This window comes from Xenopus tropicalis, chromosome 4 (assembly GCF_000004195.4).
Source record: "Xenopus tropicalis strain Nigerian chromosome 4, UCB_Xtro_10.0, whole genome shotgun sequence".
NCBI lineage: Eukaryota > Metazoa > Chordata > Amphibia > Anura > Pipidae > Xenopus > Xenopus tropicalis.
This window is the reverse complement of record NC_030680.2, coordinates 119,813,711-119,832,620: the sequence shown is the minus strand read 5'-3', so window position 1 is coordinate 119,832,620 and position 18,910 is coordinate 119,813,711. Positions and strand designations below refer to the sequence as shown.

Sequence of the window (18,910 nt, the reverse complement as noted above, 5' to 3'; positions counted from 1 at the left end):
TCACCATTGCCGTGTATTTATAAATCAGCACAGAGATGTGCAATGATGGTTCACAGTTCTTAGGATTAACTCTTGTGCAACTATAAAAGTTTTGTATGTTCTTCAGTGTTATATATTTCCTTTTAGTGCATGGTGGCTTTTCTGAGTGGCTTCCTTGGCAGTCCTGTAGTGTGACTTGTGGTCAAGGAATCCAACAAAGGATCCGACTGTGCGACAACCCTCTGCCTGCAAATGGGGGGAATTATTGTCAAGGAGCGGAGACTGAGACAAGAAGTTGTCAGAATAAGCTGTGTCCAGGTAACTCTTAGTCCCCATGATTTAGTACATTTCAAACAGACTCTTTGAAGCTTTCACATTGAAAGATTTTCAAGGAATATAGGGACTGATTCTAGTGGACAATTTAATTGGTTAAATCACCCAAACCTTCAGGATTCATTAGCAAATTCCAGGCAAAATAATGAGTTCTCTCCTTTTTTCAAACATCTAAAAACAACTCGTTCCTGGGGTGACAAGATCAGATCATTAATCTTGGCCATGTTGGACCGTGAATCATAATGATGTGACATGGACCATTCAACAAAGAAAGTTCCACCAGCACACCCTTACCTCCCTAACAATTCTTACTCGGTGCACAGCCCAGACAGTTGGCACTCCCAACGCAGTCCAGCAGAAAGAGTTGACCGGCAATGCAAGCGAGGCTTAGCCCCTGCATGTTTATTCAAATTATAGCAGCACATGGACCATTCCCATTGGTTGCAGATAACCAGGTCACTAAAATATCAGCTCACACTGTGTATTGGTCCCTAGCAGTTTTTGGCTGTCAATCAACTTTTACAATGGGGCCAATTTATTAATTATTAATATTTTCAAGCGGAACAAATCAATCCAGAGAAGAAATGACAAGAGCAAATCCTTTCTCCCTGCATGCAATATGCTGGTGATTTTCATGATAGGAAAAGGAATGTCCAGACAGAAAAGATTTGATAAATCTTTAAATAGATGGAATTGCTGGGAATCTTTCTGGGTTCTCCATTTGATCTTTGATAAATCAGACCCTTTGTGGGTCTTATAAAAAAAATAAGAATGCAATAACCTGCAATGCATTCACTGGGACCAATTTAGCAAGCAGATCTTTGCTTTTCTAACTTGTAGACTGTTCAAAGCTAATTGCTGATTAGTTGCTGTTGTCAACTGACCTTTTGCAGCTTAGTACCCTTGTTATTAAATGAGCTCTATTATGCTTTAAATACAATACATACACATTCAGCATTGTGCATAATTTCTGTATACATAGTTGATGGAAACTGGTCAGAGTGGAGTACATGGGAAGAATGTTCTAGATCTTGTGGAAGTGGCAAAAGAACAAGAGTCAGAACCTGCAGTGACCCACCAGCCCAGGAAGGAGGGAAGCCGTGCATTGGAAAAGCAGTAGATGTTGCTGTGTGTAATGTTAAACCCTGTCCAGGTAAAGTAATTCTATGTCTGGAGAAACAGATATTATAGTATAAAAATATCTTTAATTTAAATAGAGGGTTAAGTAAGTTTGAAAGGCTTAATTTACGAAAACCGAGGCAACGTGGAAATAGGGTGGCAAAGAAAACTGGATGAGCAGAAGTTACAGCAGCTTATAGAGTCAGATCTGCTGAAGCTAAGAAGAGAAAGATAGCGGCAATAGTGAGAGATAAAGGATGGATTCCAATTTGTTAAACATGCAAAGAGAAGATAAGTAGAAAGGAAGGTTACCCAGAAGGGTATGTGGTATGGGCACAGGGGGCAGAGAGGGAAGAATGAAAGAGGAATGGCAGTTGGGGGTCTTTACATTGTAAGCTCCACAGGGCAGGGATTCCCTATATCTGAAAATATATCTTCCTTCACTCAGCATAAGTAGTTAAGTTAGTAAGGTTTATAGGTAACATTACATGTTATATATGGACATGGCAGTGAAATGAGAAAGTTTAAACTATATTAAAATGATTTAATTATATATATATTTTTCATTTAAATGTTATAATTTTTTTGTGCTTTAGTCCATGGCATGTGGGGTCCTTGGCAATCCTGGGGTGCTTGCACCAAGACTTGTGGAAAAGGGACGAAGATGCGAGTCAGGCTTTGCAATAACCCCGCTCCTTCGCCTGATGGCCTGCCTTGTGAGGGACAAGACACTCAGATGCAAATATGTGGGGACAGGCAATGCCCAGGTAAATACCCACACGAGATATAAGACATGGTTCAAGAAGCCTATTTATCTAAATTTAAATTTGAGAGTATAATCAAGAACATTCTTTGAAACCTCAAATAGTTGGTATTTATTAAAGAAAAAAAATACAAAAAGTAATCGCAAAAAACTTGGCAGGTGAAAGCTGGTGAAGTTCACTAGAAGTCAAGGAGAATTGTCTCTGACAACTTTCTTTCTCCAGTTCATTAAAACATTCAAGTTTTTTAGCCTAACTTATTCCCGAAATTTACAAATTTACATTTGTAAATATGCCTCTACATGTTTACATACAGCAAACACCATCCTTAACAGAAAGAACAGAATTAGCAGCACAGCAATTTGTGTGCAATACTCTTTGTTCTAATGAAAGTAGCCAGGAGGAGCCAAGAGGAGGAGCCTTTACCTGACCCTAGTATTTTAATTTGAGGCCATGTGAGCATTAGTGTCTTGTTCCCTGTAGACTTATGGGAAACAGGCACAAAACTAAAATTTCCAAAACAGCGTCCCATTACTGAATCCAGATGAGATAACTGTTATCTATAAAGTGAATAATGTACCCCCTGTTGTAAAATATAAGGATATAAGAATATAAAAAATGTAGTGAAATAATAGATTTTAGAACAGGGGTACATTATTTATAATAATACACAAGTTTCAGTCAAGTGGCTGAATTTACATCCCCGAGCACCAATTATAACTGACATATTACATTTTTAGGCATCATTTATAGGGATATAATTTATAGGATATTCATGACTCTTGTGTATTACATTAAAATCATAATCTTAGAGGTACAAGCTACTTGTTGTTCACACTATCATCCATACAAAGTGTCCTGTAGCAAGTTGAAGACTTTTCATGTCTGATTGAAGGCATATATTATCTGTGCAAATACAACACCTACTGATGCTTAATATGTGAGAAGTGATCCCAGTACAACTAAAGGATCTGAGCCCTGACAAAACCAAGTCCCATCATACTGTATGCACATATATATAAATATTTGGGAGTCAGATTTGTCTCTAACATGGGTACAAGATTTATCCTTAACACAAACGCATACTGTCCCATAAATATAGTAGGCGATTTCATGTAACCAGTATCATAATTACTGGACTTCTATTCTGAGGCATTGTGTAACTGTACTAATATGTTGTTCCTATACCACAATATATTTATTATTGTCAAAATACCAAATGGGAAAATTCTGGCCTTTTTATTCTGCAGTATATATATATATCAAACCAAGGATGGCACACCGCTTCAATTCTTGTCCCGGGTGCACGGTAAAAAATTTAAATATTGCAAAAAAGACCAGCAACACCGGATCTATTGTGAATAGTAGATTATATTAAAAAATGCATGAACAGCCAACGTTACGTTTCGATCCCCATCGGGACCTTTTTTTTTTTTTAATTTCATATCCGGGGAATTAATTTATAATATTTAACATTAATATTTAAGATTGTTTTCCCTTTATTTAGTGGATGGAAAGTGGTCAGCATGGGGTAGCTGGACATCCTGCAGCTTATCGTGTGGAGGAGGCCTTCGACAGAGAACTCGTGCATGTTCCAATCCAGCCCCACAGTATGGTGGCCATAAATGTGAGGGCAACGAGCATGAAAATGAGATGTGCAATGCCGATCTATGTCCAGGTAAGTATTCTGATATCACCATTACAGCACCATCTATGAATAAAACCAAGGTCTTAGCAACCCTGGCATCCAGCAGTACCCCATATGCCTACAGCCTCTTGAATTTCAAAATAGCCAACTGATACAGTCAGCAGCAATGTACATAGCCCTGTAACTACACTGAGTGCTGGGGCACTCATTACGGCTAGAGAAATAAAGATCTGTCCTTGTGAAATCAGGTATTGGACCTGTTATCCGGAAACCTGTCCAGAAAGTTCCAAATTAAATTATAACCTTTCTGCTCCTTACCTCTGGAATTCTATTTCTAAATTCCTCTGTAAGGAACAATCCCTCAAACAAATTCTACCTTCTGGAGCACTAGAGAAATGATTCTTTCTTGTCCTGCACTTAAGAACCAGTCCCCAAACCTGATGCACTTTTACCCTCCAATGTGCCTGTATGTTACCCACCCACTTAGATTGTAAGCTCTATGGGGAAAGGACCTCGTTCCTACTGTCTCATACCACATGGTACAAACCCCCATATGTAATAAAAGGCACAAAGTTTGCCCAGTAGCAGTAACCCAAAGCAACCAATAGGATGTTTCTTTTTAAAAAGAGGACCAGTACCTGCTAATTGGTTGTTATGGGTTACTGCACCTGGGCAAACTTAGTGCCTTTTATTATATAACCCCAATAATCTGTGTATGTATACATATTCATTGTATTTATAACATGTGTCCTACTTGTGTGTAATTTGTACATTGTAAGACTGTACAGTATTCTTGTAGAGGTTTATAAATAAAGTAATACATACATTCATACATACAAATAATTCTAATTTTTAAACATGATTTCCTTTTTTTTTGTAGTCATAAAACAGTACCTTGTAGTTCATGGTAGCTAAGATATAATGAATCCTTATTGGAGGCAAAACAATCCTATTGGGTTTATTTAATGTTAAATGATTTTTTAGTAGACTTAAGGTATGGTGATCCAAATTATGGAAAGACCCCTTATCCAGAAAACCCCAGGTCTTGAGTATACCTGTACCTTTTTATGTTGGCATAGCACTCAGTCTCACCACAAATTATCTGTGTTCTCCTTATACTGCAGGTTGCAGTATACCTTCTGTATATCATGAATATCCCTTGCTTTAAAATAATTGCAGGTTGGAAAATCACAACAGTGAAGCCGTGGGCCAGGAAATCTAGTGAGATTTTACAGATGTCCTGGCACCATTGTTAACCACAGGGAGTGACTCAAAAGCAAAATCCAGACGATCCATTCTCATCTTTAGTCAAATAGTTTTAATGCCAGCTCATCTCTTAATACATAACAAAACATGTCAACAGTAGTGATGAGTGAATTTTTTCACCAGGCGTGTAATTCACTGTAAAATTCTGCATTTTGCCATTGGAAAATTACTTTGGGAAACTACTGAAAATATTTTGTTGTGCAAAAAGGCACGTTTGCGTCAAAAAAGGCGTGCGGTCTGTAAAAAAAAGTCTTGCGGTAGCTGCATTTTGTGAATTTTCGCCATTTTGAGAATTTTTGAGCAGTTTTGTGAATTGCGAAGTGAAACGAGACAGATTCACTCATCAACAATGACTATTCAAAGATATTGCCAATCTTGCATTTTTTTGCCTTGCAGTTCATGGTAATTGGGGTCCATGGAGTCACTGGGGATCCTGCAGTCGCACCTGCAATGGGGGTCAGATGAGGCGATATCGAGCTTGTGACAACCCTGCTCCGTCACATAGTGGTAGAGCCTGTACTGGTACCGATACAGAAACAAATAAATGTAACACAGACTTGTGCCCAGGTAAGTATTGCGGGGCCTCTTGGCATTGAAATACAATTGTAGAATAGCATTTGATATAGATAGAGAGAGAGGGGGCAGTGTTAGGTTTTTATTTCAGAAAGGCGTGATCAGTATGGCTGGTTTTTACTCAGCGGATATTTAATAATAATGAGATTACAATTCTAACCCCTATATGTAATAAAAGGCACTAAGTTTGCCGGGGTGCAGTAACCCACAGCAACCAATAAGATGTTTGCTTTTGAACAGGTGACCAGTAAATGCTACCTGCTAACTGGTTACTATAAGTTACTGATCTTAGGCAAACTTGGTGCCTTTTATTACATAACCCCCTAAGACTTTTTACCAAAAATAATCCAACCTTGTCATGGTCACCTGGCCTGAAAGAGGGAGCTGCCTCTACAGATTCATAGTTATACTCGTACAAAAGCACCTTTACAAAGCATGGGCAGCCTATCTCACTTTTTGGGCACAACTAATTAGAATGCTGTGAAAAGAGTTCATTTTGTGTCTTTCATTGCAGCTCATGGAAATTGGGGTCAGTGGGAAGCTTGGAGCAAATGCTCAGTTTCCTGTGGCGGAGGGGAGCAGATTCGCACACGTGTTTGCCACCATCCAGCTCGCTCTTACACAGGCCGACCCTGCCCTGGAGACTCCACACAGCTACTAAGATGTAACGTTCAAGCTTGTCCTGGTAAGCCTTCGTGTGCTGAGGCTGCATGGCAAATGTGGTAGTGCCCTTTATGGACAGACTGTTGGCTATTGAAGATACCATAAGCAACAATGTATTTGAATTTGTCGAACACTGTCGACAAATGCTTCAAAATATGTGTCGGTGTGTGCTGGCTGGACACAAGGTCTTAGTTATAATCCCATTACTACATTATAAAAAAAGGGTTGAGGCCTAGCAGCCCAATCCAGAGGTAGGCACTCCCCATATCAGCACAGTACTGCAGGTACAGTCATGCTTTAAATATTTATTAAATATACAAATAAGATTAAATTATCTATTACCCCAATTACTGCAATTATAAGACTTAAAATCATTAACGTTAAGGTCTCCCTGTAAAAGTCTTTGTGTTAACATGTTGGTGAGTTAAACACAAGGGGTGGCTGTCATTTCCTTTATGCCCACCCTTTCCTATATCTTTATGTCATCCTGGTCAGTATAGATTTCAATATTACCTTGTACAACAACCAGACCTTAACAAAATGATTGGATTTCATAATAAAGAGGAACCACCCAGACATTACTCACTTCTATAACAATTTCAGCACTTTAGAACAATGCTTTCAGAGAGGAAATTAGCCGCATTTTCCATACTTGAAAAATGATAATTTAGCCTAATGTAAAAAACATTGAGATGAGTTACTGAGATGGAAGGAGTTCATGCTCAGTATCCCCATAGTTTGGTTTCCTAATGCAACTAGATGAAATAATCTTCATACAGAAGGCCAATTTACAGCTCTTTTTGACATGCCACTGGTGTGCCCATGTGTCTTTTCATGTTTAGCCATATTTTACAACATAAAAAATATATCAATAAACATCTGTAGCCAAGCCAAGAACTTTTCAATTTATTAGGAAAGGGGAGTCCAAACTACACCCCTTGAAAGCCTTCAAAGCCATGCTTTGTCATCTTATTTTATATTAACTAATAATAGTCCTTAATGTCTCTGCTGGCAATTTAAAAAAAAACATTTATTGCATCATAATTTGAATTTATACTAGGAGGGCCACAGAGAGTGAAAGGAAATTTATTTGGAAGAATCAATGACCTTGATTTTGGAATGGCTCCCCTGAATGCTACAATCACAGATGACCCTAATTCAGGATCCAGGATTCTCCAAGCTAAGTTCACCAACATTCCAAAAAGTCTGGGTAAGAATCTGCTAACCATTATCTGTAGATCTTGGCACTGTGCTTGGAGCAGTGTTTAGTTATAAAAGATTTGGATGATTCTGCTTCTTTCTCTTTTATATTTTATGTTCTGTACTGTTTTATGTGACTGTGCTGCTCCAATACAACCTGTATGAAGGACAAAGTCATATAATATCACACCTTTTATCACTAAAGTCTGCCATATAAATTTTTATGTCAGAATAATTAAAGTCATTCACTGGGGGTGTCAATTTTTTGAGGTCTCCCAAGTGAATATAACTGGTAACCTTGAACAGACCAGGGGTGCCTTCTATGTGAGTACCTACAGCGCCATCTTTGATTAAATAGAGTTACATACTTCTGTATGTGTTTGTCAGTGTATATTCCCTAGGGGGAATATTTAATGCCCCATGCAGTGTGCAAAGTGAAAGAAAAGGTCGCAATCTGTGTTTTTTTGCACTTTGCCCACCGGACAGGGTGTTGTGCAAATAGCTGCAAGCCTCACACAGATACCTGAAGACTGCACCAAGAATTTGGCAGAAAGCAACAACCCCAAGGGGCTCAAGTGCTGTTAAATAAGCACTAAGGGACTTGGCTTTAAATGACCCCTTTTGTGTTTACTGTCGCAGTATTGCCTAGCTCTGCAGAAGATGTTGATGTTGATAAGAGATAGCAATTATAATAAATATACATTTCTTTACCTGAAGGCCCTTCAATGCGGAATCTTGTATCTCTCTTGAATCCCATATACTGGACAACTGCCAAGGAGATAGGAGAAGCAGTGAATGGATTTTCTCTCACTGGTGGTATATTTAAAAGAGAATCCCAAGTCGAGTTTGCAACTGGTTTGTACCTTTTAATAATTAACTCTTTCAACGGAATAGAAGCAAATTTGCATAGGTGATATAAAGTCAAATAATGGGTCATTGCTTTTAGAGACTATTAAGGTATTTAAGAGATTGATTGTGTTGTGGAGAGCACGGTGCAAAATTTTTCACCCTAACTTTGCCACTTGATGAATTGGGCATGTTTGATAACACTGGAGATAAATATCACCAGTGATGTTTTCCATATCATCAGATTTTTGTTTTTGTATTCTCAGTTGTAGGTGACTGTTCAAATCTAATTGCTGATTGGTTGCTATGGGAGACATCACTGGTAATATTTATCTCCATTATTAGCAGGCATGTCCCCTAATATGTTATCCCTGAATAAAGAAACCAGTTAAGGTGGCCATACACTGTAAAATCCACGACTGGATCTTCCCCCCCCCCAATATGCCCAAAGTGAGCTATATTGGATTACAATGATGGGAAAAGAAGCCATCAGATCAAGGACCACATCAATGAGGCGATGCAGTCTTGATCCAACGGAAAAATCAAGCCTGCCAAATCGGTGTGAAGGGCCTAAATCTGCCTGCGATTGGCAATTTTTACCTAGCACAACCATATTGTTGAAAGTAATGATGTACAATATTACATAGAAAACATATATGCTAGTAGTAACACTAATCCTGCATAAATAACAGGGGAAATCTTGAAGATCACTCATACTGCTCGTGGAGTAGAATCTGATGGATCGCTTCTGCTGGATACAGTTGTAAAGGGAAATGTTCTGCAATTACAGACTTCAGTTGATATTCATTTAAAGGTCAGAAATCGTTATTGCCCTTTATTTCACATGTAGTAATTACTACTAATAATAATGAGGTCATCTGGGTGTAAAACCAAGTACCCCAGCACATTAGTAAACAAGCCCGCCTCAGTTAACATATCTATCTAATTATGCTGCCATTGTTACCATGTTCTTTTGACCTTCCTGTTTTAGGATTACACTGAAGATTATATCCAAACAGGTCCTGGGCAGGTCCATGCCTACTCAACCAGAATGTTTTCTGTGGATGGTGTCTATGTTCCTTACACCTGGAACCACACCATCAACTATGATGCTGGTCAAGGAACAATGCCTTTCCTGACTGAGACACTGCAAGTGAATTCTATTGAAACAGATTATAACCCACAAGAAGAATCTCTTAGCTTCCAGGTCCATGCATCTATCTCTAGAGGTATCAGTACTGCCTTTTGTTACAACATAAACAGAAACAAGGTACAATCAATCCAGCGCTCATGTGTTGGAAAATGAATAAGGCTTATAGCTCAATCAAATATCTAATATTTAATTTCATCTGCACTCACCAACCCCGCTATCTAACTGACAAAAATGAACCATCCACCAACCTGTGCAGCTGAGAAGCAGCAACCATTAAGATATTAAAACTCCCATGTCCTCCATACTGTTCCAATGCCACCTTGGCAACTGATCATTGATGCACTAAGACAGTGCAGTCCAACTGGAGGCCCATGAGCCAGACGTGACCCTCCTAAAGATTTTTATGGCTCCCAGTCTGCTTGAAGGATCCATATAGTTTATTGTATAACATTATCATTTTAATATAGTCTAGCCCTTAAACACACTGAATGGGAAATAATTGGCCCTCTGTAATAGGTTGGACAGCACTGCACTAAAAGAATGTTTTCAGAGTTGCCTAAGGCTTATTACAGTACCTTTGCCATTAGTGCTGTGAATGTTGTGTTGATGTTCCCTAAAGAAACTGATGTAGCGCAATTAACCTAATCAGGTCACTTTTGCTACTCTCCTTTTGTCATTTGTGATAGAAGTACCTGGATACTTTAAATCAGCTTGCCCCCTTCAACTCACTGTTTCAACCAGTATACTGTACATTACACAGCCTTCAGCTTCTTTTAGAAACCTTTGGAAAACAGGATATACACAAGTGTTCTCATCACACGATACCAATGGAAGATAGACTGGAGCGCAGGGCGTGCAACACAAACACAGGGATTTAGCCATGCACATAAATACTGACACTATGCTCAACACACAATAAATAACTAATATTTGTTTATTATTCAAAAAATAGCTAGAATATTTTTATTTGCTTATTTTATAGGTGACTTGAGTATCCAGTGTCCTTCTGGATTCAGCCTTGATTCTACAGGACTCTATTGTACAGGTAATAGCACTGAGATTTAGGGGCAGTGTTTTTCTTTTTATATACATTTGTGAACCCACAGGGGTACATAGCAGCTACATGGGGGGCAGATTTATTGAAATGTGAATTTAGAGCTTAATACATAAAAACTCCTATTCCTATGGGATTTTCAGAAGCGTATTTATTAAATGGTGACTTCTACCTTTTACCTATTGATAAATATTCTTCCCATAGGAATGTATAGAACGTGGGTGAGTTTTTACATATTAAGATCTAACCTCTCATTTTTATGAATCTGGATAACAAATCTTTCCATAATTTGGATCCAGTCATTTTTTTTGTTTTACATTCATTAAAAAATACTTAATTATTTTAAGTTATTTGTAAATTTAGTTACTACTGAACTACTCCGTTGCTGTTCCCTGCTGGTTTGCAATACAAGTACCATTGAAACAATGTAGTCAGCTGTCCTGCAGGCAAGACCACATTCTCTGAATTAATACATACTGAAAAGTGGCATATAATTACATCTTTCATTATATTTGAGTATATGACTGGAGTTCCCCTTTAATGAATGAAAAAGTCATAATTTTGCAATAAAAAGCATCACATTGAGAAATGCTCATTTTAATTGTCTTTTTTAGTTTTATTAAATTACCTGAAATGTCCAATAAACCCTAAAGGAAAGTTACAGTACAAATACAATGTAATTACTATATAGTTAGACACAGCTATAAAAACAACTATTATTATTGGAAACATAATATATTACTGTACCAGCATGCCTCCTTTCCAGTATTCTGTCCATATTCTAAGGCCATTTTAAATACTCATTGCAGCTTGAAAGAAATTTAGATTGCACTGCATCCATATAGAATAGCACCAATGAGCAGACACTGGTTTTATATTACAAGGAAAAGGGCAAAATATGTGTAACATTTTAGCTGGATATTTTTTAACAGTTCTTTTGGTCTTATAGAATCATTATTATACATCATTATTTTGTCTATTCATGTCCTGCCAAGATGGCTTGTTCTCTCCAGAAATATTTTCCATGAACTCTGTAACAAATGCAAATGACTTTTGAATACTTCCAGATGAGGATGAATGTGCCTCTAGCAGCCCCTGTTCCCATTCATGCCATAATAATATCGGAAGTTACTACTGCTCCTGCCCAAGAGGCCTGATGATATCAGATGATGGAAGAACCTGTCACGGTAGGCATCATTTCAGTGCACTTTCCTCATTTTATTTGTATGACTACACAATTGTGTAGGCTCATTTTGCATATAACTTTCTTATTACTCACAACTGAAACTGTTTGCCTCATTTGCCTGAGCACAGTACCCATTCCATATAGTCAATCTTTTCAAGAAATTGGCTTTGTGATGACTAAATCCAAGCAATACTACTTATGTCCCTTCAATTAGGGACTGGTTATCATCAACCAATAAATATGGCAAGTAATTCTAGGGCAAGGTAATAGTTATGTATATATATATATATATATATATATATATATATATATATATATATATATACACACATTTACCAAACTTTTGAGAACAATTATCAAGAGATATACCAACCCATTAAACAATTTCCTAAAACATACAATAAGAACCTCCAGTCAAAGATATATATATATAATATTCTAATAATAACTTGGTATTTTTGGGTTCAGAATGTGCTGCCCCTTGGGAAAATAAATTTAAAAAGGCAAACTCTGGCCACTTTGCTTAAATATGGATTAAATGTAAGATTTTCCTTTAACACATGCCTTCTTTTCCAATGAAACATCTGCTGCCTTGCTATAGATATTGATGAATGCACATTGGAAGATTCAATCTGTCGCAAAAATCAGGAGTGTAAAAATACAGTTGGCTCTTATATATGTGGCGTCAAGTGTGGAGTTGGATTTAGAGCAGCTGCAAATGACCTAGTGTGCCAAGGTATGTCCCAGTTATTCCACTAAAATCATGACCTACATTTCTTAGATCTGTCCAGTTTAAACAATACTAACCCCACCCCAAAGTGTCAGACTGGGGCACCAGAGAATCTTACCTCGGGTTCCTTTGTATATTTACATGAGCCTACTAGGAAACAAATGCATATGCATACTAATGGGGCCTTTATTCAGTAATAAATATCCTAGTAGCCCAGTAGGGGCAGGTTATGTCCCCTACAGTCTAGTACAGGCCAACATCCTGCTCTGAATAACTGAGTTGGCAGTTTGCAACCTTCTCTCGCCAGAATCCGGCTGCTCTTCTCTCTTCAGCAATTCCCTGATCACAGGCGCTTTGATCTATTACGTACATCTTCATGAATCTTTGAGGACACAGCAGAGCAACCACCCAGTAATATCAGGGGTGAGCTGGGTGCTGTTAGAGCAAAGCCAGATGGGGTCTGTACGACTGTGCACCAGGCACACACCACTGTACACAGACCGCACAAGATATTTTGGGAAAGTCAGAGCTGCCAAGAGCCCACTGGGGTTTTCTCAAGTATCCCTGTGAGCCTGTCTACCCCTGCCCCACCTACATACAACTTTTTTAAATTTAAATTCAACATATTTTCAATCCATTTGTTGCTTTGAACAGTGTTGGAACATCTTTATTTGGCTTCTTTCTTTATCAAAAAGGTTAAAGAAGTTGCTGACCTTCAAAATAACCTTTAATATAGCTTAGACATTGATATTCTGAGTTAATATGCTATTGGTTTTCCTAATTAATTTTTTGTGGCTTTACAGCTATTTAGCCTTTTGCTCAGATGCTCTCCAGTTTGGAATGTTTAGCAGATATCTGGTTGCTAGGGTCTTGCATAACCTAGCAACCAGACAGCAATATGAATCATAGACTGGAATATGAATAAGAGAGGGGCTGAATAGAAAGATAAGGCATAAAAACTTAACAATAATAAGACCAGTTGTGAAATTGCTATCATGAAAAATGTATTTAGAAAATAAGAAAAAAAGAATTGTGTTCCGAGGTTTAATTGATTTGTAATCTTCAGATATCAATGAATGCCTGGAATCCAACCCATGCCACCAGCGCTGCCTTAACAGCATTGGAAGCTATCACTGTGGGTGTGACACAGGGTATCAGCTGAAAGGAAGGAGATGTATAGGTAAGGTGCCTCTTATATATAAATATGTAGTATACAGTATATCTTTACTGCTGCTATTTTTTCATTAGTAGATGCCACCAAATCTGAAGGCAATGCTTATGCTCTGTGCAACATTATCTTTGTTTTAATATCTACATTTTTGCAAGCTTTACCTTTCCTGTGGTATCCTTCATAGACTTCAACACCAAGTTATCTTCTTTTTTGGCCACAAGATCTTTTGCTGTGGAAGTCAAAGTATAAGCATAGGATGTAACGTATATGGCAGCCCTCAGTCATATGTATAATTTCATTTATGTTAAGAAATGGTTTGTGCCCATAATACAGTATACCTTTACATATTCATGCCTAAATAAGAGAGGTGGAAGAAAAACTTTCATTGTAAACAGTGCAGATTTTCTCCTGCATAGAAAATAATGGTATTTATTTTTATTTCACATAAGATCTGAATGAATGTCGCCATGGTGTATGCAGGCAAGACCAGCTTTGCAAAAACACCCGCGGCAGTTACAAGTGCATTGATGTGTGTCCAATTGGTCTGACAAGAGCAGAAAATGGAACCTGTGTAGGTATGTTATTATGTAACTAGAGGAATGTGCTAGAAAACTTACATGCAGAGAGACACAAGGGCGTCATAGCTACAAGCAGAGATGCGCAGCTTTACCTGCCATTGTCATTAACTGGGCCAATTAAGTCTGCAAGAAGGTCAGCAGCACAATAATTCAATAATAATACATCAGCAATATAAGGAGGAAAGTATCTACATCATTCATGAACTAAGAACCCAAGACATACTTGATAAAAAGAAATATAGCAAGTTATTGATATTGTAATCTTAACAATTTAATACAATCTTATTACATAAATTGGCCCAGAACAGATGACAATTACTTGCTGATTGGCACAGACTAAGCACCCTCTGAAGTGGTAGCCTGGTACTCTAGTGACACCATTTCTCTACCCAGAAATGCCTGGTTAAAAATATAATATCAACCATATTGTGAAACAATTTTACTTTCTCTTGTTCTGCACAGATATCAATGAATGCCAAGATGGTACCCACTTGTGCAAAAACAATCAGATCTGTGAAAATACCCTTGGTGGCTATCTTTGCACTTGCCCCAGAGGGTACAAGTCTGAAGGTGCTGGGAGCCCCTGTGTTGGTATGTACAAAGAATATATTCACTGATACAAAGCCCATTAAAAGTTATCAGTATGTAAATGAGTGATAATTCTGCCAGCCTCTTGCTTTGGGGAAATATGTCCCCTTGGCTGCTGAGGGAATGCTGAGAGATTTTGGGGCAGATTTATTAAAGTGTGAAATTAGAGCTCACTACAGAAAACACTTCCTATTTATTCCTATGGGATATTTGTAGTGTATTATCACCATTTTATAAATAAACTTCTAAAAATCCAATAGGAATGAATAGAAAGTATGGGAATTGTTCTATGGTGAGCTCTAACCTCACATTTTGATCAATCTGCCCCTAAGTGTGATAGTATAATATAAATGAGAGCTCTTTTACAAATGACATAATATGTAAAAAGTTCATAGATGCAAACTGACATTTTATTTACCCAGTGTCATTGCATATGCCTCAAATCAAATAGCATTCACAGCATAGCGCTGATGCATGTAGTGCCAAGAATTGGGTTTACTGGATGCAAGTCTGTTGTTTGTGTAGGCCCAACACACTAAGACATATATGTCAAACACAAGGCCCAGGGGGCCAAATACGGCCCACCTGGCAGTTTTATGTTTATGCTTGGTGAGTGTGTCTGACCATCCAGCCTGATCAATTTCCATTTTCCTCACATAGTTACTAAGACTAAGGGGTATATTTATCCTGCTGTGTAAAAAGTGGAGTGAAGCATTACCAGTAATGTTGCCCAAGGCATCCAATCAGTAATCAGATTTCAACAGTACCAAAGCATCTATTGGCTGCTATGAGCAACATCACCGGTAATGTCTTACTCCACTTTTTACACATTGTGATAAATATACCCCCTAGTATCTTACTAAGTATATTAGCAACTAACTAAGCAACTTAGCCCGTGTTTTAGATTTCGGCCCCCTTATGTGATTGAGTTTGACACCCCTGCACTAAGGGAACCATGCAGGTAACTTATACTCAAGGCAGGTGTCACTTCCAGGGTTCCGGTTCCCTTCCGTATGTGTGCCCTGTACTTTGCACGCAACTCATCAGAGCAGGGTGACCCAGTGCATTGGTGCTTCCCACAATGTGCTAAGAGCCATAAATAGGGGCAGGCAGGGCCGGAATTACAGGTAGGCAGAAGAGGAACGTTCCTAGGGTGCAGTGGTGGAGGGGGGTGCTGGGTACTAACTCTTCTGCCCTGCCAACCCCTATGCTGGCCCTGCGTGAGAGGAAATGGTGCCCAATCCCTGGGCCTGCAGCTCAGTTTTGAAATACTACGTGACCAGTGGGGGAAGGGGTACCCAATCCAGGATTGCCCTGTAACTTGTTTATTAGTATTTAAAGGTGCACATTTATGAGTCCTTTTAGAGCTTTGCACATGTGTTTGTAAATGAGTACTCATTTTAAAGTAAATTAACAAATTATTCTGAGCCTTATTCTTTATACAGATATTAATGAATGTGAAAAAGGAGATGTATGTCAGCATGAATGTAGAAATGTTCTGGGAAGCTACAAGTGCTTGTGTCCTCCTGGCTATCAGCTCATGGCCAATGGAAAAACCTGTCAAGGTATTCAAATATTCTTTCTTCTGGTTGTCTGTGTTTATACCATTTAGTTCCTTATACATCGCCATAAACACAACTTTTGGCAGTAGGCTTGGCTAGATCACCAGTTCTCTATATCTTAAAGTCTATGTACACAGGTACAATACATGAGGGACTTTTTTGAACAGTTCAATTGGATAGAGGAGGTGGGTGGGTTAGTAAAGGATAACAGTTTTATCATTTATGTGGTTAACCACTGACTGGGCTGAGCACACACCAATCCGACCACACAATTCCCCATTTCCAATAGAATTCAGTTTGTGTGTAGGGCATTCAAATGTTTTAAATGACTACCGAATTCTACAAACTGACCTGTGTGAGTCTGTCCATTGACTTCATGGATCTCACAATGAAAATTGTTTCTTCTTTTTATAATTTCTGCTATTTATGAAATGAGAGACAGCTGTATTACTTATAGTAGCCTTCATTATCAGAAGCTCTTGCTTGTTTATCATTTTCAGACATTTATTGATTAAGAACTGGAGGAAAGTGTTTTATCTACTTTTGTATCTAAATCTTTTGGTTCTTACTACAGATATTGATGAATGTCTTGAACAAAACATTCAGTGTGGGATGAATCGAATGTGTTTCAATATGAGAGGAAGCCACCAGTGTATAGACACACCTTGCCCACCAAACTACATTCGAGATACCATCTCTGGGTAAGACTTTCTTCTATACTAAAACCATATATTACTATAATCTGTTGATTTTCCATCAAGCTGCTTCAACAATAGCAACACATGCCCACATATTGATTGGCTAAACCAGGGATCCCCAACCTATATTTACCTGTGAGCCACATTCAAATGTAAAGAGTTGGGGAGCAACACAAGCATAAAAAATGTTCCTAGGGGTGCCGAATAAGGGCTGTGATTGGTTATTTGGTAGCCCCTATGTGAACTGGCAGCCTACAGAATGTTCTGTTTGGCGGTACACCTTTTTTTATGCAACCAAGTTGCCTCTAAGCCACGAATTCAAAAATAAGCTCCTTCTTTAAGGCGACTGGGAGCAACATTGAAGGGGTTGGTGAACATGTTGCTTACGAGCCACTGGTTGGGGATCATTGGGCTAAACTGTCATGAATTGCCATGCTGAAATATTCAGTATAAAACAGACAGCAAATCCCCTCATTTAATGAAAAGTTCTTTTGAATGAAGAATCTCAACAACATTTCCATTAGTCAAAGATACTTTTATCTTCTAGGTACTGTCTAAAGAACTGTGCACCCAATGACCTGGAGTGTGCCCTGAGCCCTTATGCTTTGCAGTACAAGCTGGTCTCACTTCCATTTGGAATTGCTGCCAATCAAGATCTGATCCGCTTGGTTGCCTACACAGAGGATGGGATTTTACATCCAAGAACAACATTTCTGATAACAGATGACTATGCCTCCTTGCCCTTTTCAATCAGGGAGGAGAACATGAAGGGAGTTGTATTCACCAACAGGCCCCTTCAGAAGCCAGAGACGTACAGAATGAAAGTAAAAGCCCTATCTTACAGCATTGACAGGACCATTGAATACCAGACTGCTTTCATTGTTTATATTGCCGTGTCCCCATATCCATATTAAGGCATTGTGTGTAAACTCCATGTTGTACTCTTCATTTTCCTCTCACTTAATACTTGAACAATTCCACTGATTTATTGTTTATTACCACTTATGAGAACGATGAAGAACGATGGCTTTAAAGAAATAAAATGTAACAGTCACAGTTGAAATTGCTTAGTCTATGCTGCTGCCATCATTAGATTCTGAGAATACGGTTATCATTGAAAAGTCACAATGTGTAAATTTCAGTGTGTAAAGAAGGCAACCTTTTAGATCCATGTGAAGATATGATGTTGAATAAAATACTTCTTTATTTAATAATTTCTGGCATTTTGCTGGTCTACTGAATCCAACAAATCTCCTTGCATAATGGAAGATGGAACAAAACACAAAACCACAAAGGGTGAAGAGAGGGGTCTTGGATACTGAAGTTGGAATTGAAGTCAATGAGAAGGCGAAAATACATTGCAGTTAAGGTGTTTTTAGATCTGCAATAGTATATACATGGCCCTACCTTATTATAGAAGCTCTTTTCCACTATGCTACAACCATACCATAGTGCCAATTCCTTCCCAATACAACACCTGCAGCTCCTTAGATAGACAGGGGGCTCCCTGCCTATTGATTGAAGTGGAAGGCAAGGGGTTAATAAATGAATGATGTCTGCAGGGTTTTTTCTGGATTTATTTTCATTTAGTGCAAGGTGATGAGCATAGCCATACCCCAGATGCAGGTGCAAGATGAGGCTGAAGGGTCAGACTATTGTGCCACTTAGTATTTCCCATTCTATCTTTAAGCATACAGGGGCCAAATCAATCCTTCATGGCTTTATTTCATACATTTTTTGTTCAGGTTTCTGCACCTTATGTCTTTAAACTTGTAACACAGAACAGGTTGCTAACTTACTAA

General features: G+C 38.3%; 1 protein-coding gene across 2 annotated transcripts in view; it reads left to right on the top strand.

The window, feature by feature from the left end:
* Window positions 1-18,322, top strand: part of hmcn1 (hemicentin 1) — a 133,855-nt gene extending 115,533 nt beyond the window's left edge. The window contains exons 88-106 of one of the 2 annotated variants that reach the window (XM_012961441.3): window positions 127-297; window positions 1,295-1,465; window positions 2,028-2,198; window positions 3,700-3,870; window positions 5,503-5,673; window positions 6,194-6,364; window positions 7,403-7,552; window positions 8,260-8,397; window positions 9,081-9,202; window positions 9,380-9,617; window positions 10,524-10,586; window positions 11,663-11,782; window positions 12,383-12,517; window positions 13,578-13,691; window positions 14,132-14,257; window positions 14,723-14,851; window positions 16,294-16,413; window positions 16,985-17,111; window positions 17,656-18,322. In XM_012961441.3, the coding sequence (XP_012816895.2) occupies window positions 127-297; window positions 1,295-1,465; window positions 2,028-2,198; window positions 3,700-3,870; window positions 5,503-5,673; window positions 6,194-6,364; window positions 7,403-7,552; window positions 8,260-8,397; window positions 9,081-9,202; window positions 9,380-9,617; window positions 10,524-10,586; window positions 11,663-11,782; window positions 12,383-12,517; window positions 13,578-13,691; window positions 14,132-14,257; window positions 14,723-14,851; window positions 16,294-16,413; window positions 16,985-17,111; window positions 17,656-18,022 (2,975 nt within the window). In that variant the 3' untranslated portion in view covers window positions 18,023-18,322. The remainder of the gene's footprint in view (window positions 1-126; window positions 298-1,294; window positions 1,466-2,027; window positions 2,199-3,699; window positions 3,871-5,502; window positions 5,674-6,193; window positions 6,365-7,402; window positions 7,553-8,259; window positions 8,398-9,080; window positions 9,203-9,379; window positions 9,618-10,523; window positions 10,587-11,662; window positions 11,783-12,382; window positions 12,518-13,577; window positions 13,692-14,131; window positions 14,258-14,722; window positions 14,852-16,293; window positions 16,414-16,984; window positions 17,112-17,655) is intronic. The other variant, XM_031901072.1, reaches the window with a different exon arrangement.
* Window positions 18,323-18,910: the final 588 nt, after the last annotated feature.